The 23,250-nt window shown below is 36.8% G+C and overlaps 3 protein-coding genes across 3 annotated transcripts; all 3 read left to right on the top strand.

The window, feature by feature from the left end:
- The first annotated feature begins 1,768 nt into the window (after positions 1-1,768).
- LOC117225152 (uncharacterized) lies at positions 1,769-5,411 on the top strand. Its single transcript, XM_033478480.2, has 3 exons — positions 1,769-1,915; positions 3,819-4,059; positions 5,267-5,411. The coding sequence occupies exons 1-3, from the start codon at positions 1,840-1,842 to the stop codon at positions 5,286-5,288; spliced, it is 339 nt and encodes a 112-aa protein (XP_033334371.2). The 5' UTR covers positions 1,769-1,839; the 3' UTR covers positions 5,289-5,411.
- A 996-nt stretch (positions 5,412-6,407) lies between these two features.
- LOC117225151 (uncharacterized) lies at positions 6,408-10,600 on the top strand. The gene is made up of 6 exons (XM_033478479.2): positions 6,408-6,516; positions 6,582-6,618; positions 7,083-7,273; positions 8,550-8,787; positions 9,580-9,715; positions 10,364-10,600. Exons 1-6 carry the CDS (start codon positions 6,472-6,474, stop codon positions 10,455-10,457), a joined length of 741 nt encoding a protein of 246 aa, XP_033334370.2. The 5' UTR covers positions 6,408-6,471; the 3' UTR covers positions 10,458-10,600.
- Positions 10,601-10,745: 145 nt separating this feature from the next.
- LOC117225150 (calaxin) lies at positions 10,746-23,002 on the top strand. Its single transcript, XM_033478478.2, has 5 exons — positions 10,746-10,867; positions 17,491-17,827; positions 19,950-20,064; positions 20,284-20,537; positions 22,457-23,002. Exons 2-5 carry the CDS (start codon positions 17,493-17,495, stop codon positions 22,674-22,676), a joined length of 924 nt encoding a protein of 307 aa, XP_033334369.2. The 5' UTR covers positions 10,746-10,867; positions 17,491-17,492; the 3' UTR covers positions 22,677-23,002.
- Positions 23,003-23,250: the final 248 nt, after the last annotated feature.

Here is a 23,250-nt window from a genome sequence, read left to right as displayed (position 1 = left end):
TACTACACATAATTTTATGTTCGCAATAAGTAACGGACTTTACGCATTCGTGACAAAAATGAGTATACATCAAATGCGAAAAGTGCAAATACATTTCAATAATTTGAGAACATTATCGTATTACTGTGTATACTCGACAAGATTCATAGGAAAGGAAATAAATGTCTGTGTTGTTTCTGCATTTTGCAATGAATGGTGACAATGTTTATTTAGTATGCTTCGTCGCATAACTATGTACCGGTTTACAGGCAACCAGTCGAAACTAACAACGAACTACAACTATATAAAACGATCGTTAAACCCATTTGGTTATACGTACTTCAAATCTGAGGTTTGACTGCGAGATCGGATATTGAAAAGATTAAAAATCTTCAATCAAAAATATTACGACTAATTCTAAAAGCGCCATGGTTAGTTAGAAGCGACAACATTTATAGATAGAAACATTTAGGAAGAACAAATCGTGTAAGATACACCAAATCACACCAGAGCTGAGTGAACAATCGCATAAATCCAGTTGCTACAAATTGTTACGTAGACGTTCCCAGATAACTGTTAATATTGATTAAATTGGTTATATTGGTCATTAAATTATCAATTCTAACGTTAATCGGTAAATTTATTGAAATCGGCAAGCTACAGTAGCTCATAAAAGTGTTCGTACACCTTTTAAAACGCAATAACTTTTACAAAACTGAACTATGTGTCTTGAATTTTTTTAGATGATAGAGGGAATAGTCTACTAAACGATGGCTAAAAAGCTTTTCTTTTTAATTTTGTTATTACTTGGAATGAAAATAAAAGATAAAAAACTTTCACTTTTTAACTTCCAAAAACCCTGGTTTTGTTATTTAGTCTTAAAATAGTTATTGCGTTTCAGAAGGTGTACGCACTTTTGTGGGCTACTGTGTTAAGACAACGAATAGTACATATTAATTATATCATCAATAAGCAACATTAATAGATGAGGTACAAAAAAGGAAAATCAAATAGAATAGTCAAGTTGTAGATTTCGATGCACTTGCAAGATCTGAAAAGATAACCTGATTAAGAATTGTTGCACAATCATACACAAAATAAAATAACTAATTTACCCTATTCTCTTAGACTCTCTTCTAACTCGAATGGAAGTACAGTACATTCTCCCTAAAAATAGACAAAATTTATGGAGTGGAGATACGATTATTCAAGCCTTGCGGCTCGTTTTTATAGTTACCGATTGTCAGTAACTATAAAAACGAGTCGCAAGGCTTGAATAATTGTATTTTTCCAAATTTTCCATTTTTGTGCACAATTTCAGCACGAATTAGGGAGGATTTGCTGTATTATTATATTATTCCTTTGCAATTGAAGAGAATTTATAAAACGGCTTTTTCGAAGCTGTTTTACAACGTAATTATCTAAGCCTTCATTTAGTGAGCCGCGCAAGTTGTTCAAAAGATTATGCTAAACTTGTGCATAATAATGCTAAGATTGGTCAAAGACGAAACGAATTTTCGGGAGAGCCAAACAGCAAACAGCGAGGAACGTTAAGAAACGCGGAAAAATGCAATATCGCCAAATAATCGTCTCATCGTTTATCATCGATGCGGATAATCCAGAATTGTTTGCCCACGCCGCGTTAATCCCGGTCCGACACTTTTGAAAAACGAAGGCTCGGCGGTGCTAATGAGATGCGGTCGTTCCACGCGAGGAGTACCTGTTTCGTACCTACGTAAATGCGTCGGGGTATCCCAGGAACGGTCACGGTTCCTATATAAAGGCCGCCCTCATCATTTCCTCATCGTCATTTCATACCGGATCCTCAAAGACGTCTGCCGTTCCACACTACCCGTAAACATGGTGAAGATAGTTCTGATTGTTTTCGCTGCGATTCTCGCCACTGCATTCGCCTATCCGGCCAACGTAGAACAAGGTACGGCATCATTCATCAATTCGAAGAAAGAACTCGATATTTTCGGGAAATTGCTATTGCTGTTCACGCTCTGACAATTGCACTTGCGTAGAACTGAACGCTTATTTCGTAGAATTTTAATGAAAAGTGTTACTTCTCGTCTTGGAATCGACCTTCGGTCTCTCGGGTTCGAAGTATTGTAACTTGGTCGACTTATTATTAGCGTTCCCTGTTTTTTTTTGTCCTGCGAATTAAGTCAAAGATAGCAAAGATAATTTTATTCACGGATCAGTGTCACCCCCAGTGACGTTAACTCAATAAATTCTCTTGGGATCTCAGCATCTCAACAGCAGCGGCCTTTTTTCACAGAGCATGCTTAGAATCGTTTACAATTTTATTTATAAATTTTGTTGAACATATCTTTTTAAGGTACTCCTTCTAAACATGTTTGTTCTCCAATAAACCTTAACGAAACATGTGAAAATTGAAATTTAAGAACTTGATGTTCAAATAACAATCTTCAGAGCATGGGTCTAAATGGACCCCGGTATTTTATTCCGGAAATCACGTCCAAGGTGGCAATAATAATTTATTATTCGTGCAGCAAAGAGAGAGAGAGAGAGAGAGAGAGAGAGAGAGAGAGAGAGAGAGAGAGAGTCACCCCACAGTATTATAGTTCAGTTACCTCTTTCGGGACTATTATCTTCTAATGTAGCACAGTCGTTGACAAATCGATTTACATAATAGATTAACAGAGAGTAAACGTTTCGTAATCGACGTTTTATAAATGATTTAACCCTTTGCCTTATAATATTATGTCAGACCCGTTGTGAAGATTTGGAGCATGAAAATAAATGTATTTGGTTAACATCGAAATAAAATCCTGCCTTTCTATTATCAATATTTCAACATTAATATAAAGGTTGACAATCGATAGGATTTATTTATGTTTATTAATATTCTCCGGCCAATTCCACGTTCAGTTTTACAATTCTATGCAGCGTTGCAAGCGTTCTTCAATGACCTGAAATAGCTTCCGCGATAAATGAACGTGACTGTGTCCAAAGCGGAGTTGTTAAATTTTGACGCGTTCGTTCGCTTTTAAATTAGACGAAACTGTAATAATGCAAGAGAGGTCATTACGAAGAGTTAGCGGAAACCTAATCGACATATAACGATTTCCGAATTTCATCAGATAACTAGTTTCGTCAAGTGAGGAACACATTTTGCAATTTTGTGGAATGTTTTAAAACTTCATGTGGTCAGACAGGCAGCTGCAGCTTGCGAATTAGTTCCACGTCACCGGCTGTGAATGTGTAAAAATGTTGAAAAAGTAATCGACATCGTATAATTTAATTCTTCAAATCTAATTTCATCAAATAAAACACTGTAATTGTACTAGGAAATTTTGGGGGTTGTTAGCGTGGCAGTTAAAATTTTAATCGTTGTCAACAAGGCGTTCGATGCGTCTCGAAGATGTATTTAACCCTAGATTTACAGAACCCGTCAAAATGGCGGGTCACTAATTTTTTAATTTACGATTATTTACATCGTAAAAATACATCTATGAGTTATTTATTCAATTTATACGTTACTTACGGCAAATGTTACAATGAACCAAAACAAAATAGCTTGTATATATAATATAATAAAATAGCTTTTTTGTGCTCCGTAAATCTTGTGTTAAAAAGAAATTGGTTGGCAAAGACTCACCGACACTGAAACACATCATTAGTGTCCTGACTCATCGCTTAGTTCGAGCAATCTGTTCGCAGACTGGCACGAATTGTCGACTGTAGACCTTACTGCCTGCGAAGGTCGATGTCATTCTCGCTTCCTAAATAGCCCGTTCCGCCTCTCGTCCACCATTGTTTACACGATTTCGTAATCCGCGAAAACATTTCACGTGTTTTGGTTTTTCCAGGAGTGATACTGTCGAGGTTAGCCAGAGAGGCCTCGCCAGATCCGGGCCATCATCATCGCGGATATGGCTATGGTGGATACGGGCATGGTGGCTTCGGTTACGGTGGATATGGTGGATACGGCCATGGTGGTTACGGCGGATACCCTGGAGGCTATGGTGGCGGCTTTTCCGGAAGCTCGGCTCATGCCGGCGCCATCAGCTCTCCTTTCGGATCCGCTGCCTTCGCCAGTGCGAAGGCTGGGTAAATGCTTTTTTCTTGAATACAGTGAAAGAGCAGAAGTTCGTAGTAGAACTCCATAGAAATTGCACCATGTTAGCAGTAACATGCAGAAGTAACTGCCACATTCCGCGATATTTCTATAAAGTTATTACATTATTCGATATTTATTAGTTATTACATGTTCCTTCGACTAAATTGCGGATTTTACGCATTTATAGCAAAAATGAGTAGATGAAATACAAAGTAATAAAAATTTTAAAATAGTTTCAATATACTGTCACGTTATTTTTGATATATTGACATGATTAAACGAAGAAGTACATTTTTATTTATGTCGTTTTCCTATAGTTAACATTGGAATACTTCATTTTGCATAAAGATCCGCAGACTATTTATGATATTTGTATAATAATGATCATTTGAGTGAGTTACATGGTGGGGGTTCTTTTAACACTAAACCTACCGCGGTCAAAGTGACCGCTTTCTTATTTTGCAATTCTGCAAAGTTCCGAGACTCTTTCATGGAAAACGCTTGAATAAGTTATATTATTGAAGCAAGTTTTGTAATAACAACTTTACAAATTCTAAATAAATTCGGTCTTCTCACTTTTGTGAAGCAGTACATGCCAATTAGTATTACTGCTTGGTAGGTTTAGTGTTAACACTGAATCTACCATAGCGGTCAAAATGACCAGTTTCACATTTTTCATTTAAAAATTGTCGAATCTATAGAGACACTTTCGTAGAAGATAATTAAATAAATATCTTAAATGAAGCGTACGTTATGATAAAAATGGCGACAAGTTTAACTGAATTTAGTTAGAATTCGATGGGTTTAGTGTTAAAGAAAACGTATTCATTATAAGCAACAATAGAACAATTCCTTGAATGAAAATGAAAAATTTTTCATTTTCTACTTCAGACATTGAAAACATTGATTTTGTGTTTAAATAGTTTAAGATAGGAGATTTTGAATAAAATTAATTTACATGTGTAACGAAACTGAACGAAAACTATAGACTAATAATAGGAAAAATATAGACTAATAAATTGATTTAAAAGAGAATGACAATTTCTAAGGAGTATACGATGATTACTTGAACGCTCATTACAATTTCGTTCAAGCAAATCAATTTTAAATTAACAGAATTCTGTTATGACCTTGTTAAGGATTATAGTTAAAAAGAATTTGTTCGCGACGCTTTATGTTATTACACTTCTGTTGTAGATCTGTTGGATACGGCCGATAAAGCATCGATTGAATTATACGCTGACTCACGGGAACATGGAATCATCCAGGCTCTTCGTTCGCACTTGTATAATATTCTCTAATTTGTAACTAAGTCTATACAATAAACTTTTATACTATTAAACTTGGTATTATCCATTAAAAAAACACAGCAGCGGTCCTAGCAGCTTATACGATTGATCCCATGCAAATTAATACTAATAATGGCAGTAACAAATTAGTTACACACATGTATATTAACATAGAAATTAAATATAAATTGAAGCTGTGAACATTAATTAAAACTGTTCGAATAACAGAGCGATTGGTTCACAACACTAAAATTCATTCATTTATTGATCGTGCAGTTCAATAAATTGTATGAACGTCTGTAAATTCCGTATACAGGGTGATCCAGTAATCGACTAATGTATACAAAAATACATGATTCTATTTAAAAAAAAGGAAAATGGCCTTGAAATCTAAACTTCTCCAGCTGCAAAAAAATTATTACCGCCATGTCAAAGGAGACCACCCTGTATATTATTCACTGCGAAATCAAGTCGATGCATTTCGTATTTCATTGCGTAGAGTCTTGTACTAATTTCGCGCCTCGCGGCTCGTTTTTATAGTTACCGATTGTCAACAATTATAAAAACGAGACGCAAGGCTCGAATAATCGTATCTCCTCTTCCCAAATCATCCATTTTAATGCGCAATCTGAGCGCGAATTAGGGAGAAATTACTATGCAAGCAATTCTCCCCAATTGTCGATAGCTATAAAAGCGAGCCGCGAGGGTTGAAAAATCGTATTTCCTCTTGCCAAATTGTCCATTTTTGTTTATAAGCTGAAGAACGATTGGAGAGAATTTACTGTAAATATTATTATAATATTACTATACGATGAGTCAGAAGTCGTTTATATTTATTTCTTCGTAACAAATTCATCGTTACTTTGCGCCTAACGTAATATTTGTCGAGACCATCGGCGAAAATTATTTCTCTTGTTCGCGATAAGTATTGTTTGCGCTTGAACGTCTCGAGGTACGGTCGATAGTATCCGGATGTTTTCAGGGGATGTTTTCAAAACTGCAGCATGCTTCGACTTGTCAACACCCGTGCCGCGCCTATAAAAGCGATCGTTCGCGAGCTGCGATCGACGATCAATTTTTCTTCGCAGGGGTTCATGGTTCTATCGACGAAAAATGAAACTGTCTGTGTTAATTATACTATTGTCGTTCATCTTACAAGTGAGTCGATGTGTTTTCGAAAGAAATATTTCTCCGTCGGATCTAATCTCGTTTAATGTTTCTAGGTCAACTGTGGAGTTCTCGTTGTCCTGGAATCGAAAGGTACTCGAAAATTAGCAGATAATTAGATCGTATCGCGTGAAATGTGTGTCGGATCATTCAAAGAGGAAGGGGAATTGTTCTTTTAACCCAAATAAATATCTTGTATTGATCGAATATATTAGGTCCACCGGAAAGTTCTGTCCGTTTAAGAAATGAAAGGAAATAATAGATTTTTCATAAATTTAGTAATATTTATTGTACAATATAATTTCCGTCGTTACTTATGACCTCTTGCCAGCGTGATGGCAATTTGAGAGCAACATTTTCCAAAAATATATGTCTCAAATGAATATGTGCATATCTATTGAAATTTGCAATGACATTATCAGACAGAACTTTCCGGTAGACCTAATATATATATAACATTTTCTTGTTTGCATTTTCGTCGACACATTTTCGACAAATCCGAGTGTGCTCGAATGCTAGTACATAAAGATAGAATGAAAATGTTTTTGTTTTATTAGAGAATGGGACAGAAGCGGGTGAACAGCGCAGCGCAAGAGTTCACAGAGTTGCCAGCAACGATTTTCATGAAACCGGGGATGATATTTATGTGAAAAATGCCATGGACCCCGAGACAACAGAGCAAACGCTTGCATTGAACAATAGGAAACGAGAAAAGTTCGCTGAGCGAGCTGATTCGACTCACAGTGAGGTCAGTAAGCTACTTTACATAACGAGATGAAAAACCAAAAAGTTTTCGTATAAATCAATGTTAAATTTAGTAATGACGCTCTAGAGATATGCATCGATTTTATATGAACTATAATTAGAGTAATTTCTCCCTAATTCACGTTCAGATTGTGCACAAAAGTGAAGAAATTGGGAAGAGAAGATACAATTAATTGAGCCTTGCAGTTAGTTTCTATAGTTATTGACAATTATGTTTTCACTTCTACAAAGCTCTTTAGTTGATATTGCTATTTTGATCGTGTTATTATCACAAAATGTTTGTCAGTTCAAAATGGATTTTCTTCCGTGGGTTTGGTGCTAAAAGTCTTCGATAGCTTTTAAACCAGTTTTTCGTGTAAAATAATATTAAATCAGTAAACTAAGTTTCGAAACTACAAATATTTATTGAATCAATTTATTTTAGTGTACAATATTGAAAATAAATACCATCCCGTAAACAAAAGATAGAAATATAAGTCAGAGAGTCAATTAGAACAGAGACCAAAGTAGAAAAATTCACTCAAGAAAAATAGAAACACTATTCTTACGCATTTTGGCATCATTTCTTTATACAAGTCCAAGAACTTAATATATTAAGAAAACAAATAATAAGTAAAATGTAGTGATATCAAGTAAATTTCAATGGGGGTGGGGGGATTTTTGAAAAAATTATTTGTAATTTCTACAAAATTTTCAGCATGCATATAAGTCAACGATACTTAAAAAAATGTTAAAATTTTATATACTTAGATAAGAACGCTGATAAACGCGATATAAAGAAATTGTTTGTCGTTCCATCCTGATTGCAATTTTTGCAAAAATGTTTTTACACATTGTCTAGCAAATTAGCTTTTCGATCATCTCTCTAAAAAGTTAAACTCGTTTAGCCTAATTTTAAGGTAGTTACTGCATTTAGAATAGTATCTACGTCTACATAATATTCGTCTCTATAACTGCATCATAGAATAAACAAATACTATGTTACTAGTGATATTCGCTAGAATTAGATTTAGTACACTAATACGAAACATTTAATATAATATACATTTAATACGAAAAGAATACAATTTCAAAAAGAGTCCATAAGCATTTCGACACTTTTTGAAATTGTATCCTGTTCGTGGTTAGTGTATTAGTGTATTAGATACATCTACAAAGTCGATCGATTCAACGAGAATTCGTTTGAAACGAAGCTCTGATCTCAAAGAAAGGAAGACGATGTACTATACGTGTGAGAACTGGCTGTCTTTGTTTTTCAGACGGAATTGTTTAAGTACTTAAAAACCGTTTTGAAAGATATGTCCCGTGACGGTGCCGCCGTTGCGTCGAAGAATGTTGACCTCGAATATAACGAGCGAACGGAAGTAACCGAATCACCAACGTCCATTAAATCGCTGCCTAGGAACGCTATCATTTCGACGAATCTGCTTAATTTGCCAGAGGACATGGATATTTATTACTCGAGCGGCCAGAACTTCCGAAAAAGCACCAAGACTGGTATTCTTCATTTTGTTTTGTCGAAGAAATCTTTTATTTCTTAACACTTTCATGCATCACAGATGATGCATTTTTAACTACACGTTACGGAACTTGTTCCGTGTTTGTAACCCAAAGGCCGCTGACGTATAATTATGATTATAGTTCGGTGCGAGATACAAACGGTTAATTTGTATGCATATAAAATTTATGGTCGCTTTACGATCACGTTAATCCCTGACGTTATAACATCGAGTCAGACAAAGATTTCATACGTAATCTAACAGACATGAATGTTATTCGTTTCTTCTAAATCGAAACTAACTTTGACTCTTCTGTTGATCATACGCCATTTAATCAAATAGAGGCAGTTTAATGCAGTGGAACGATTCCAGAAGTTTAATAGTGACGATGTATGGCAGTCGCGAAAGAGTTGATCCCAATGAGAATTCACTTAAATTTATTACTAGACTGTACACGTTTAGACACGAATCGTCATTTTATAAACATATTTAAGGAAATTAGGTTCGAACAAAATTATATTTTATGTGATAATAATTTTTCTTTATATATTATTTATCTTATTATATTTATATTATTATTTTGGTTAAAAAACATAGAATTGGAAAATTCAGTTAAAACGATATTTGAAAAACGATTAAAATTCTTTTATTATTCCAATTAATTTGTATTTAATTGAAAATTCTTGTTTCTCAAAACTATATATGGAGTTCAATATTAACAAAATAAGATAAAATCTTCTAAAAAAAATCTATCTCCGATTTTATGTTTTCATTATGGATACGCATTTAGGACACGACTACTCTGCAAAATCAAACGACTCGGAGCCAAAGATGATAAAGAACATCGAGCAATATCTCGACAGACTGCTGACAGATATCCAGAATCATGTGACATACATTCGCAACATCCTCGAGAGACTTTGCTGGTAAGCAGAGCGAACGAAACAGCCTGAACAATCGGAAGCAAAAGCGTCTCATAGTGTTCGAACCCGCAGGAGACTTTGGGATAAAATTAATAACACCTAAACTAACTCATCTTTTATCTAGGAACCCTAATGCTTTTATAAAAAAACATATAAATCAATATCAATTGATGAATAAAAACATGCAAAGTTATTAAAAGAAATTGAAATCTCAATTTTTGTATTAAATTAATAACTTCTCATCAATATTATTATTGCAATTTGTTGTCGCATATAATTATTGAACAACTTCTGCCCGAACAATTTTATTTTGTCAGTTTATCGCTAATGCTTGAAGAATCGAGATTATCGTATATGAAAGAAACAAAAAAAATTTCTCCCTAAAGTAAAATTTTGGTAAAAGGATGTTCGAGGAACTTCCATATTTAATATTTATTTTCTAATTTATTATAATTAATTTACTTATTAAATTAATTATTATGATTACTTTACTATATAATTTTTAATCAAGTTTTAATTCATAATATTTAATTTTTTTCTCCATTATTTGATAGATCCTCGCATACTTTTTAAAGAAGTATTAGAGGTCCTCGTCGAGGTCGAACATCGTGCGTCGTATCGGACAGCATTGTATGCATACACGTGTTTCAGGAAACATCGTTCGAAGTCGTTGTCTCAACCGGAAGGCGACATCTTGAAGCATCCGCCAGCAACGATTCAACAGAAACGAGCTTCGACAGTTTAAATCGTATTTCAAACGCAGCCAGTAAAACATACTTAATTAAAACAATTGTCGTGAAAATGGTTGCAACATTAAACTTATAACGAGAGCGAATCGTCGCCGCCGTATATTAAACCTTATTTGAATACACTGCACGAAAAAAAATAGATGGCGTTCGTTTCTCTTATCCCCTGTGAGAAGGTTTGTATTATTTATTGGATTTCTGTATATTGTCGATTTGCGATTTCCATTGAACCTATCAGTTAACAAACAGTGAAGGTGAGATACAAACAAAATTCAGCGCAGTAACACGCGCGAACAATAGAACTGCATTGCAAAGCGATCCTATCGTTTAAAATGTTTGATCGATTCCCTCCTGTAACCATTGACGACCAGCAAGAAACAATCGCGACACGTTTGCTACTCGTTAAACGGTAAGTCTGTTTACTAATACGATTAATAGATACTAGCTACAATGATGTAGACTGAGTGCAGTCGAACGGAAATAAGCTCGTAAGACAGGAGGTGTTCGAATTCACCGTCCGTAGAAACATATTGACGACGCCGAGAATGAATTAAGGGTAACTTGTCATCGAATCTTTCGAAAATGGATTGTTCTCAGGACTTTGTTTCTCGAAAATCACGTACGATCGAATAGCTTTCACGCTGTATTCGGACATCGTTTGCAATAAATGAAAAGATTTAGTTCTCACAATTTGTCTGACGCGCTACCTGCCAATTTTACGTGTCCTGTCATCAAGCTAACACTTTATTCACCGGAAGTCTATCAATATGGGATTTTCAACGACTGAACTGGGTCTAAGAGAAGTTCGATAATTTTATATTTAATAATAATTTCGAAAGAAATCGTTACATTATTAAAGTAAATAATTGGATGGATTACAGATGAGATTGTCGTTTTTGAACGTTCGACTTTAAAAGAATGATCAGAAACCTGAAATTATTAGTCTGAAATTAGAATCATTATCTGAAATGATTTTCGGTTGTAATACAAATCTCTTAAGTATATCAGAGTTGTACAAATCTTTTTAACTGTTAATAAATTAGATATGATCTGTGCGACTACGTTTACATATTTCTTTTAACTTTTAAATATGGTATACATTACGATCAGGCTCGAGAAATTTCAGCAAAAACTTTTTTGTAGGTTAAGGACCATTTGTTGTATTGTTTCTTGGCCCGGCCTGGATCCACATAATCGATCAACGTTCCGATTTCGAATTCTATTTACAACCGCGTTACTTCGTGGTTACTATCGTGTGCGAAGTTCAGAGTTTCTTATTGTTAGTCGAACGTTGAAGGCACTCGTGTGACCTATTAATCGCTCGTACACGAACTTCGTAGAGTTAAATCGAAGATACGGTGGCGGTAGCATGTATCCGACGCTCGTCACGCGAACTAATTTCGAGAGCTGCCCACCGCCGATAATTGAACTCGAGCTGATGGCAGAGAGAGAGAGAGAGAGGATAAAGTTTAGTACGTGCTTTCGAAGAGTTCAATTTCGACAGTTTCAATTCACTGTTTTGAAGTACCCAACAGTTCCAAATATGATTCGAGAGTAATCATATTTTGTTAATTGTATTTGCTGTTTACAGTCGAACCTGTTTTTGTGCGGTCTTTTTTTATGCAATTTCTTTTGGTGCGATTTGTTTTGCGCGACTTTTTTATGCTGTATGTGAATACAGTCAAACCTGCTTTTGTGCGGTAAATAGAGACCGCAGCAAAAACCGCACAAAATAATCGCGTAAAAAAGACCGCACAAAAACAGATTTTACTGTACTCAATCTGTTCATATACAGTACGGGATAAAAGTACATATTTGTATAAAATTTTAAAACGGTGTAACTCTTTTAAAACTGGACTAACGACTTGAATTTTTTAGACATGTCAGAAGGATTAGTTTAGTAAAACGATTAAAATACGTTTCCATTTTTTAAAAATTTATATTCGTTTTTTTACTTACGTATTTGAGCTTATAATGAAAATTTAAGAAATGCGTTTTGTAGATTTCGCTAAATTACATGCACGCTGAAAATTTCATTGAAATCGGTTTGGTTATATTCCATTTTTCTATCTATCGATGATGTTGTTTGTTGCAGTGGATACTCTTCTTTAAAAAGTTTGAAAATAATAATTTTCTGATATCTGTGAACGTTTCGAAACTATTCAATCGCTATTTGATTTTACGTAGATCTATTAAGCATAATAGGATAACTCCTGTATATCTTGTGTTTAGCATCGAATCTACTCGGAAGTAGATATAAATAGAAATACGGTGTATAGAAATTTCGTTTTTTCGAAGTGCATAATGAAAGTTCAAGTGAAGCAGTAGCGCCTGTTGAAGAGCAACCGCTGACATACGTTGCGGTCGAGTCGCGTGAGATGCAATCGTTTGGGCGCACAGGTCTACAGTCACATCTTTTCAGCGCATCCACCCAGTGCTCCAAAAATTGAAATGTTTAAACCATTCGAATAACTCGAAAGCATCGAACTACGAATTGTATGAAACTTTTCCAATTGTTCGAATATCGTCCTTGTCAAGAATTACAGTTGTTAGTATTCATACGTTTCGTCTTAAAAAATTCTATACAAAGGTTATAAAAATGCTATAAGTACTCTAACATTTTTATGAGAAGAAATGTTGCCCTGTAATGCAAGCAGCATTTTATAGAAATGTTCCACACTTTAAATAGAATCTATTTATAAAATTTGCATAATTTGTTCGATAGAACAAGTAGAATTCGATAGAACAAATGAATATAGAAATACAGGGTTCCCCGGAAAGAATCATCCGATTTCAAAAATTTATATTTTAAAAAATTACACACAGAAAATTATAATTCAAACACGAATATAACGGGAAAATGTGCGAGTTTTACTTTTTACCCCATTGGCACTTGGAGGTTCGGAATTTTCTTAACACGGAACTACCAAACCGTTAGATTGGTCGCAGTTCATCCGATAATATAGTTCTACACAGTTGGCCTCCGAGATCACCCGACCTAACCCCATGCGACTTCTTCCTTTGGGGATTTGTGAAGGATCTTGTCTTTGTACCACCTTTACCTACAAGTGTAAATGAACTGAAAAAACGCATTTGTGATGCTGTACAAACAATTACCAGAGATACATTACACCGTGTTTGGCAAGAACTTTCATATCGCAATGATATCATACGTGTAACGAAAGGAAGTCATATTGAACACCTGTAAACAAAAACTCACACATTTTCCCGTTATATTCGTGTTTGAATTATAATTTTCTGTGTGTAATTTTTTAAAATATAAATTTTTGAAATCGGATGATTCTTTCCGGGGAACCCTGTATATTTACTCGTTTCAGGCATAAAATAAAATGCCCGAAACTCATGATTAGGTTTCCTAATAATTTTAACTGAAATAGTGAAACAAGAGTATCGCTGTACTCGTCGTAATCAAGCAAAGAGTTAATGTTAAAAATATCAGTAATGTTCAATCGCTCAATGGTCCTGTGCAATGGACATTAGAACTAACATACGAAACTCATCATTATCTATACGAGGCATTGCCTTTTAGTCAAAAATATATAACGATATACAATTATGTTCGAAAATGACACGAGGTCACTAAGGTCGAAATAAAAGGCGTACACACACGCGTGTCTTAATTGTGTGCTCAACAATAATAAATAAATAAATAAAATAGTAAAGTGCTTACATATTTTATTTTTATCTTTCTCATATTTTCCGTCAAGATCATCACAAAAGTCACGACATATTTCAATCCACGAACTTCTTTTTTCGATCCTGTCGTAAAATTCGTCGACGGCCACATTTCACATTTCTGAAAATGATTTTAGTATGGCCAATAAAGAGTGCAATGTCTAACGTGTCAATATTTGGACCAACCATTTTCCGCTGAAATTCTGTTGGTGGGAATTGAGCAATGTATTTCGCGTTAACGCTGCGTCGAATGTGCATTCTCCTAGGACAGTGCTCGGAATGCTCGGGCACGCAACATGAGGCTCCACCTCCCAACTACCGCTGCAGCGCCCCGCTCCCCGCGTTCCTTACCGCGGTTCACAGCCGATGGAGCCAACGTGGGGGGCGAGACGCTGCGGCGGTAAGCCGATGGAAGCAACGCGGGCAGCGAGGTGCTGCGGCGGTATTCAGGAGGTGGAGCCTCATGTTGCGTGCCGAAGCATTCCGAGCACTGCCCTAGGAAACGCGGTAACATTTACACGCTGCATGAACGTGGCGACGCAATTGCTTTTCAATAAATGATTACTTATTAATTATTATTATTATTATCATTTATTATTATTGTTGTTATTAATATTTGTATGATTATTATTATCATAAATTATTGTTTTTTGTTTTCCTCTTTCATTGCCATTTAATTTATATTCATTATCACTATTATTTTTACGTTTCCATTTCTTTTATACTATATTCCTTCTTTTTCTTTTTCCCTGTTCTTTGCAAATCTTCTTAAACTTTTTGTAACAAAGTGGATTTCTCCATATATAATGATAATAATAAATTACTATAAATTTATTATAATATTTATTATAATGTTGAATTATTATAAATCTATTATAATATTTATTATAATATTAAGTTATTATAAATTATTATAAATGTACATCATCTAATTTAAACTGGTGTACTTGGACCGCAATAGCGGTAAAAGGGCGTTGTCTAAAGGGCCACGGTAAAATTGCACGTAACATAAACGAACGCGGCTCGAAAAGACGCAAGTGTACAGCGGGCCATCGAACGCTTTAGTACGGAAACGGTGCAAAAATTCAGGAGAACGCGATCGTTCTTCTCCAGAGATTGTTACCAGTACCAGGCACGATGCGATAAGCCTCGCTAGCCGCTTCTCGAAACGAACGTTCCGCTGTTATCCTGTAAACGGTTCCAGACTTCGCGAAGAACTTTTCATATTTCATCTCGCAGCTAACGGGTTTCCGACACGCACCAATCCAATTCCCCTCAGGCCTGCTGCACCTGCATAACAAAGCGCATTATGCAAAGCGATCCATTTAACCCTATCCTTGTAACGTCGACTTTTCCATAACGAACCATTCCCAGGGTTCACCGTACAATCTTCGGGAGGATTCCGGTGTTTCTCGAATTATTGAATTTCTATCCGTTAGTCCTTCAATCGAAGGATTCGCGTCCCGGGATCGAAACCGATGAATCATTTCGCGTTATTGATCAATCGATCCGTAACCATAGCTTCTATCGTTCTATCGCAATCAATCTGCCCTCACGTCCGACCGCCTATAATTAGAACGAAATAGAAATGTTCCAGCGGAATAGTTACGGCTAACAACTTTCAGCTGTGAATTTCTATTATCGCGACGCCAACGAGATTAGCTGGAACGATTTGAAACAATTTCCCGCTGATTGCAGGACGAAACTAATTTGAAATATTGGGTAGCCGGGGTAATTTATGTAGACACGAAGTATCAAGCCCAAGATATTTGCATTTCATCTAGCAGCAATGACCTTAATATTGGATATATAAGGTTATTCTTTAAATTAGAAACTCAAAATGTGACAGTTATTTGAACAATTTTTTGAGAGAAAGAACAGGATTTTTATATTACATATTATATTCGTCGTTCGCGTCTTTATCACTGCTCAAATAATTAAATTAAATCTCATGTTTCCTTTTCTTCCGTGAGTTTACAGATTTTGTATTTTATCCGTCCTTGTAACAAAATTATCTCTGACCCGTCGATCAATAAAGTTTTTATTCGAATTATTATGACCGATAAATTGTCGATCTCTGAACTTCTGTAACTTCGTATATAAAGGTCAATTATCTTCACACATCAGGCACGCACCCTGAATACACATTCTGATAACACGCGAGGAACGCGCCCGACCATGGGGTTCCTCGCGCTGTTCTAATGCTGACTGCGCATTTTTCATTTATGGCGAAATAAAATCGCAGCAGAAATCAAATTTTGTGTGGTCGATCCGAAGGCGAGATCTCATTCCAGAAGATTACACCGAAATTAACGTGGTCAAACAATTTGTAAACTCTGAACAGTATATTCTGAACCTGTCACATTTCAGAAAATAAATAACAACCACAGTCCTACGCTCTGGTTTAAAATCAAATCTCGTCTTTGATAATATACGCTATTAATAAATAATTGATCTGCTCAAGGGATTCATACGTAAACTAACTTTTAGTTCACAATACAACAAAAGTCGAAAAGATTCTAGGACAACGCTTGATCCATTTACATTTTAAGTATAAATATTCAATCACCGAATGATGTTTTATCAATAATTTCACATTTTAATGAAACCGAGAAAAAGCCGAGAAATCGGATTTTACAGGACAAGCAGAAAAAGAAACGAAACATTTTCACTCTTCGGACTCAAGTGTCGACTCCGAGACGCCATTAATAATTGTTATGTCACGTCTCAAAATAATGTTATTAATCAAATTTGTTTATATTCTAAATATTGTTAAAAGCGTAACTGTTGCGCACGGGGCACAATATTCAATTTCATATGCATAAAATGCACTGGGTACTATTTTAAATTTTGCGCTAATTTAGCTTCCGGGACGCAAAGGGTTAAAGAACCTAGAAACTGGCAACAGCTATAAGAAATTAGCGTTCATTCGTGATAGAAATGTTGTAATCAGTCCTCAGATGCTCCGAAAAAATAGTTGCACAATAGATCCTAGGATAACACTAATTTTCACTTTGCACTTTCAGCTAATAAATTCTGCTTCGACGCTCTTTGTCCGCCACGTCGAAAACGTTAAATTGCATAACATCGATTACAGTTGCAACATTCCCACGTTCAGAAGAACGTAATAAAATTTGAAAGTATGCGATAAATTAGCACGAACAATTAATTTTTCTGTTCCGAGCAAATAATTCCGCCGCACATGGGTAACGTGTGAATTATGAAGTGTTAATGATGACTTCCGCGTTGCGAGAAATGTATCTTGCAGCAGGAATCGATAGAAACGAAACATTTTACGTTGAGTGGACGGCTCACACGACTTTGCAAATTTCGCAGAGATGACCGAACAGCGAAACGTTTCCTCGAGTGCAAGGCCTCGTACCGAGCACGGGACCGTCGTCGGCGCCGGCGTCGGCGTTGGCGTCGGCGTCGAAGGTAGAAGCGTCGCAGGACTTCGCGCTGGCTCTACCCTCATGAAGAGCGTGTCTATCTTTTTGATGAGCGGTCGCAAAGCTTCTGTGGAATCGAAAAGGTTAACTTCCGGCGGCCCGAAGCACGAGCAGCCACGAAGAAGGCGTCGCGCAAGAATGCCGGACGGAGCAAGCGGTGCTAGAAATTCCACCCACACCGTCAAGCTCATCGAGTCGCTCCGAAAGAAAACAAGATTCTCGTGGCAAGTGAACTCATTCCATCCTTTTCAATCGTTGTGATTACCGCTACGTTTACGGACATTTCACGTGTGCCTATTTTTTTACGGACACTCGATACATAGGCGGGTAAAGGAAAACACGTATTTTCTTAAAGAAGAAACGATCGACTTAAAAATAAGTTTTAAAAATAATTTCGTTATGCTACATTATCGGACATCGCTTAACCCTTTCGCGCCGAGCGCCGCATATATGCGGCATCCACTCGACGACCTGTGGGTACGAGCGCCGCATATATGCGGCATCGAAATGAAGTGTACACAGAAGACGCGGATGTGTAATTTGTAGCAAAAATGATAAAAGAACGGATTCGCGGTACGAGTGCAAAGATTGCGACGTTGGCCTTTTTAAATTAAAAATGTAAATATACTTGTCACATCAGAGCAACGATTGTTTTATTCGGCACAGTTATTATTCAAGACTTGGAACAACATATATACAGAAACCACGCGCGCCGTGCATATTTCCGGAGCGAGTTTCCGTTCGGTGACGGTGCTTCGGCGGATGAAGCTGCCGTAGCGAAAGGGTTAATGTTCAATTTCTAATTACTTTCTCGTTAGATGCCAGGGAAATAGATTCGTAAATAAAGCCGGTTTATTAGGATTAACTGTGAAATTAGCAAACTCGTCAATTCGATGGGTTCCGTAGAGATAGGTATATTACATAATTTCTAATTAAAATAGTTTCGAGTGCGAAGAATTAAATGCTGCGTTTAGCAGAGTTTTTTCAGTTATGGAAGCTTTTCAAATGCAATCCTCGCGGCGTGTCCATGTAAATTCTCCACAATTGTCGCTCAGCTTGTAAACAAGAATGGACAATTTGGGAAGAGGAGATACGATTATTCGGGCCCTGCGCCTCGCTTTTTATAGTTGTTCACAATCGGCGATTACGAAAATGAGCTGTCAGACTCAAATAATCGTATCTTCTTTTGCCAAATTGTCCATTTTTGCATTCAAGCTGAGCGACAATTGGAGAGAATTTACTGTACAGTAATTTCGCCCTAATTCGCGATCAGATTGCGCATAAAACTTGACAATTTGGGAAGAGGAGATACGATTATTTTTAGTTTTCACAGTTACCGATTGTCGTCAACTATAGAAACGAGACGCAAGACTCGAATAATCGTCCATTTTGATGCGCAATCTGAGCGTGAATTAGGGAGAAATTACTGTATTATCATTATTGAAAAAGTACGAACGACAATAATAACGACAACAATAATAATAGTAATAATAACGATGTATCCATGTTTCAAACTCTGTTATCCAAATGTTTTTTCATCGATACGTTCTATTATTCTAACAGTACATTACAAAGTGTGTGTCTGACGAATACGTGACGCATTGGTGACGCATCGCCAGTGCAGTATTTATTTCTGACTAAATAAGTAGCCATCAAACGAAAATAAGCAATAAAAATTTATTGCCGCGTTTATGTTGTCCTTGTAGCCGTGGGAAATGAGAAATGGATAGAACTTCCCGACAGACTCAACGTTAAATGTCCTACTAGCATAGTTGCAACTTCCATTTCTCGTCTGAATTACACAATATCGATGTTTTTGTAATTGCTTTTTATGGCTTGGGAACTTGGCATTGCTGGCCTCAGCGGACAATAAGCAATTTAACCTTTGACCGTGTCGTATTTCTGAATTTATGTGTATAGCACTGTACTTATTAACACGTTGATTGCGCCCATGGCAGTCATGCAAAATCAGAATAACTTGTTCGGTTTCATAATACGAGAATGAAAAAGGCGAGATTTATTATAGCAATTATTTTTGCGACTGTGGAACAAAAAGTTCTACTTTGACAGTCGGATGGCGGAATTCATTTATGACCGGTGCGCAAATATTGTTATTAATTAATTTAAATTTTTCATTAAATGTTTCATTAGGATCTATAGAAAAACCAGCGCGTCTGGAAGAAGTAGCTTAAAAAATGTGTTGAAAAAAAATTATGAATGATTTAAATATGCCAAGTTATAGTTCTCAAGTGGAATTCGAAACGAGCCTTGTGATTAGGTTAATTTAAGTTCAAGAAAGGTTGATCCAAAGATTAGGTCAATTTAAAGGATGTTCGACTGTCGCAGGCAAGAATTGGACAATCTGTGCAAGCTCTACAAAAAGTTAACCAGTTCCGGACAGCAACAAGTAGGACAATCGTTCGTTATCGGTAGAAGGCAGCAATCCAGCCAGACTATAGAGGTAGCGACACTTCGAATCATAGGAATTTTAAGTCGCGTGCGTGATCCTGTCATTTTCAGTCCGCGAGGAAGCATGCAACTCGCATAACTTTCCCGCAATCGCGTCCCACTCACCGCGACTTGGTCTTTTTGTCGCTCGTTTTCTCGCCGCTGTAAATCGTTGCACGCTGTTCACTTGTTGGGAACAGGATTATGGAAATGGTCTCGTTGTTCTAACCAGGGTATCGACAGAACGGTGTTCCGGGACTTGCTGCACAACACGTTCAAAGTGATCACCGAGGACGCGCTGGTGGAACGTATATTCTGCTGTTGGGATCGGGAGAACGAAGGGATCATTCGATTGGAACCGTGGATCATGGGTCTCGATCTATATCTTCGCGGTAGTCTGCGGGAGAAGATTGAGTTCTGCTTCAAGGTTTACGACCTGAACAACGACGGATTCATTACGAAGGATGAAATCTTCCAACTTTTCAAGTAAACATACTGTCCGTTGCTCAGAAGAAGTCCGCTGGTGAAAGTGTAGGACCGATCCCCACCAATCTACATATTATAACGCCCTCGCAGAAGTAGGGTAAACGTGTTTCCCTTATTGGCAGAGAAATGATCCCTTTCTATTAGCCCCAAGTTGACTGCAACACTGAATCTCCACGAAACGAGGGACTCGAGTTCGGCCGATCAAAAACAAACAACGCCAACAATTTGGTATAACATTTTTATCAGGGGCTTCGTTTTCCAGAAAATCGACTTTAAAGTTCGTTCATCTTTGCGAAGTATTTAGTTGTTTATTCTTCTACCGTAGTTGCCTCCGTCTGAGATAGCGTCTACAAACATTAATTATTAGGAACTATGTACTATCCGTTGTTCAGAAGAAAACAGCTGAGAAAAGTGTAGGATCGATTTTATGTTAACGTGCTCGCAGTACAGTAATGTCTCCCTAACTGACGCCCAGATTGTACACAAAAATGGACAATTTGGGAAGAGAAGATACGATTATTTGAACCTTACACCTCGTTTTTATAGTTATTGGCAATCGGTAACTATAAAAACGAGCCAAAAGGCTTGAACAATCGCATCTCCTCTTCCCAAATTGTCCATTTCTGTGGACAATCTGAGTGTCAGTTAGGGAGACATTACTGTAGTAGGGTGAACGCGTTTCCTTTATTGGCAGAAATGATTCCTTCATATCGGCCCCAAATTAACCGCTATACTGAATTTTCACCAAACGGGGGACTCGAGTTCGGCCGAATAAAAACAAACAACGCCTCCTGACTCCCGTCACGTCTCCCTCCCCCTTGATCGCCATTTTGGGCTAGGAGCACATCAGACGCTTGTGTCTGTGCTTTGTGTGGGAGTGTGTGTGTGTATCATTTACGCGATCACGGGCGAGCGAGACGCGCGACGGGAGTCAGGAGGTGTAGAACAATCGAGACAAAGTGGAACAGACGCAACAATTACAAGATGCTAGAGCGTCGACTTGTCCCTAAAGCATTAACTTCAGATTCTTCTGATGAACACATGATTATTTGTAATTACTAATTACTAATTAGCATTTTGATTAACATTTCATTGCATTGGGCAGCAAACGTGCTGTATTATAAACATAGTTTTTATATTTATGTTATATCGTATGATTTTTTTAAACGGTCATCATAAATGTTAGACACTATAGAGTAACTAATTGGAAATAATCATATTTGGTTCGTGCAATATTAGTCTCATGTTCGCAGGCTTGCAATGTGTTATTAGAGTACAACATTAAGAATCTGAGGGTAATGTAGGGAAACGAGAAAATTAAACACCACGCATAAACTAAATGACGCAAGGGGCAAGGGGAATCGGTCGCCCGCTTCACCTAGCTTCTTCCAATTTTCAGACTTTTGATTATTATTGACTAAGTTACCCGCTGAGCAAAAGAAGCGATTGGGTGGGGCGGGCGACCGACCCCCCTTGCTCCTTGGGTCGATTAGCTTGTGGGTCTTCTCGCTTACCAATAGAAGTGGATTTCGGGAGGTCATAGAAAAGTGTTGACTACGGGCGTGCAGATGAGGGGCTGCGAGCGGAATAACCCCCTTCCCCCTCTGCCGAATCAACTGACTTCTTCTGAGCGACGGACAGGACATAATTCGGAACAATTAATGTTTATAAACACTATCTAAGATGAAGGTTTATATAAACACTGTCCTTTACAAAGATGATTTTAAAGGTGATTCTCTCAAAAACGGAGCCCCGGATAAAAAAATGTTATAGCAAATTTGTTTCTTATTTTTCACGTAGAATCACCCATTGCTCGGTTGGTCTACGAATTCCGGTCCTCCCTATATTTTGTGAAGACCTGTACACTAAGAGTATGTTTACCCAAAATGTTTTTGTCAGAAATTGCTTTCTGGTTGTAGAAAGTGTCTGATGAAGCAGCCGGGAGAAGAAGATCCAGACGAGGCGGTAAAAGATCTGTCGGAATTGGTGTTGAAGAAACTCGACGTGGATCGTGACGGAAAAATCTCCTTTCAAGACTATAAGTTGGCTGTTATGGAGGAACCGCTGCTTCTCGAGGCTTTCGGACAATGTTTGTCTACCGATGAAAATTGTGCACGCATCATTGACACGTTACAGTAACGGGACCGTACAGAAGTTACACCGCACGATCAATATTTACCTTTTTTTTTGTCTAGCAACTTTGAACAGTTATTCTATTAAGCAGAAATAATTTCAGCAGTATGCTAAAGGTATAACAAAAACATATACAATCTCTCCCGGAGAAATTAATTTCATTTGTTCTATAGTATATAAAACAGCTGAATATATCGATATGCTTAAGTAGAAATTAAGGGCAATTAATTAATATAATATATCTAATTATAGTTTAAGTGAAAAAAATTAAAAATGTAGGTAACAGATAATCTCGTTGTACATCATGGCAGTAAACGATTGTTCGAATACAATTTGTATTTTCATTGAGAACTTACTTTCCTGAAAATTACATATTGCAAGTAAAGAAATTATATATAAAAAATAATTATACATTATATATTAATATATATATAGGGTGTTCCACAAATATTTTAACAGCCGAAAATGAGGGGTAACTGAGGTCATTTAAAGTATCTTTTTCCTTTGCGAAAATGCAATCTGCGGATTTGTTTACGAGTTATTAACAGAAAACACTGACCAATGAGAGGTGACGGCGCGA

Source organism: Megalopta genalis, chromosome 8 (assembly GCF_051020955.1).
Source record: "Megalopta genalis isolate 19385.01 chromosome 8, iyMegGena1_principal, whole genome shotgun sequence".
NCBI classification, from domain to species: Eukaryota; Metazoa; Arthropoda; class Insecta; order Hymenoptera; family Halictidae; genus Megalopta; species Megalopta genalis.
This window is presented reverse-complemented; position numbering and strand designations above follow the sequence as displayed.

Excerpts from the sequence above, each read along its gene's own strand:
- LOC117225152 (XM_033478480.2), top strand. The coding sequence starts at position 1,840 with ATGGTGAAGATAGTTCTGATTGTTTTCGCTGCGATTCTCGCCACTGCA. Across the intron at positions 1,916-3,818 it reads TCCGGCCAACGTAGAACAAG|GAGTGATACTGTCGAGGTTA; the intron begins GTACGGCATCAT and ends TGGTTTTTCCAG. Across the intron at positions 4,060-5,266 it reads TTCGCCAGTGCGAAGGCTGG|ATCTGTTGGATACGGCCGAT; the intron begins GTAAATGCTTTT and ends CTTCTGTTGTAG.
- LOC117225151 (XM_033478479.2), top strand. The coding sequence starts at position 6,472 with ATGAAACTGTCTGTGTTAATTATACTATTGTCGTTCATCTTACAA. Across the intron at positions 6,517-6,581 it reads TATTGTCGTTCATCTTACAA|GTCAACTGTGGAGTTCTCGT; the intron begins GTGAGTCGATGT and ends TAATGTTTCTAG. Across the intron at positions 7,274-8,549 it reads CTGATTCGACTCACAGTGAG|ACGGAATTGTTTAAGTACTT; the intron begins GTCAGTAAGCTA and ends TTTGTTTTTCAG.
- LOC117225150 (XM_033478478.2), top strand. The coding sequence starts at position 17,493 with ATGACCGAACAGCGAAACGTTTCCTCGAGTGCAAGGCCTCGTACCGAG. Across the intron at positions 17,828-19,949 it reads AAGAAAACAAGATTCTCGTG|GCAAGAATTGGACAATCTGT; the intron begins GCAAGTGAACTC and ends CGACTGTCGCAG. Across the intron at positions 20,538-22,456 it reads GAAATCTTCCAACTTTTCAA|AAAGTGTCTGATGAAGCAGC; the intron begins GTAAACATACTG and ends TTCTGGTTGTAG.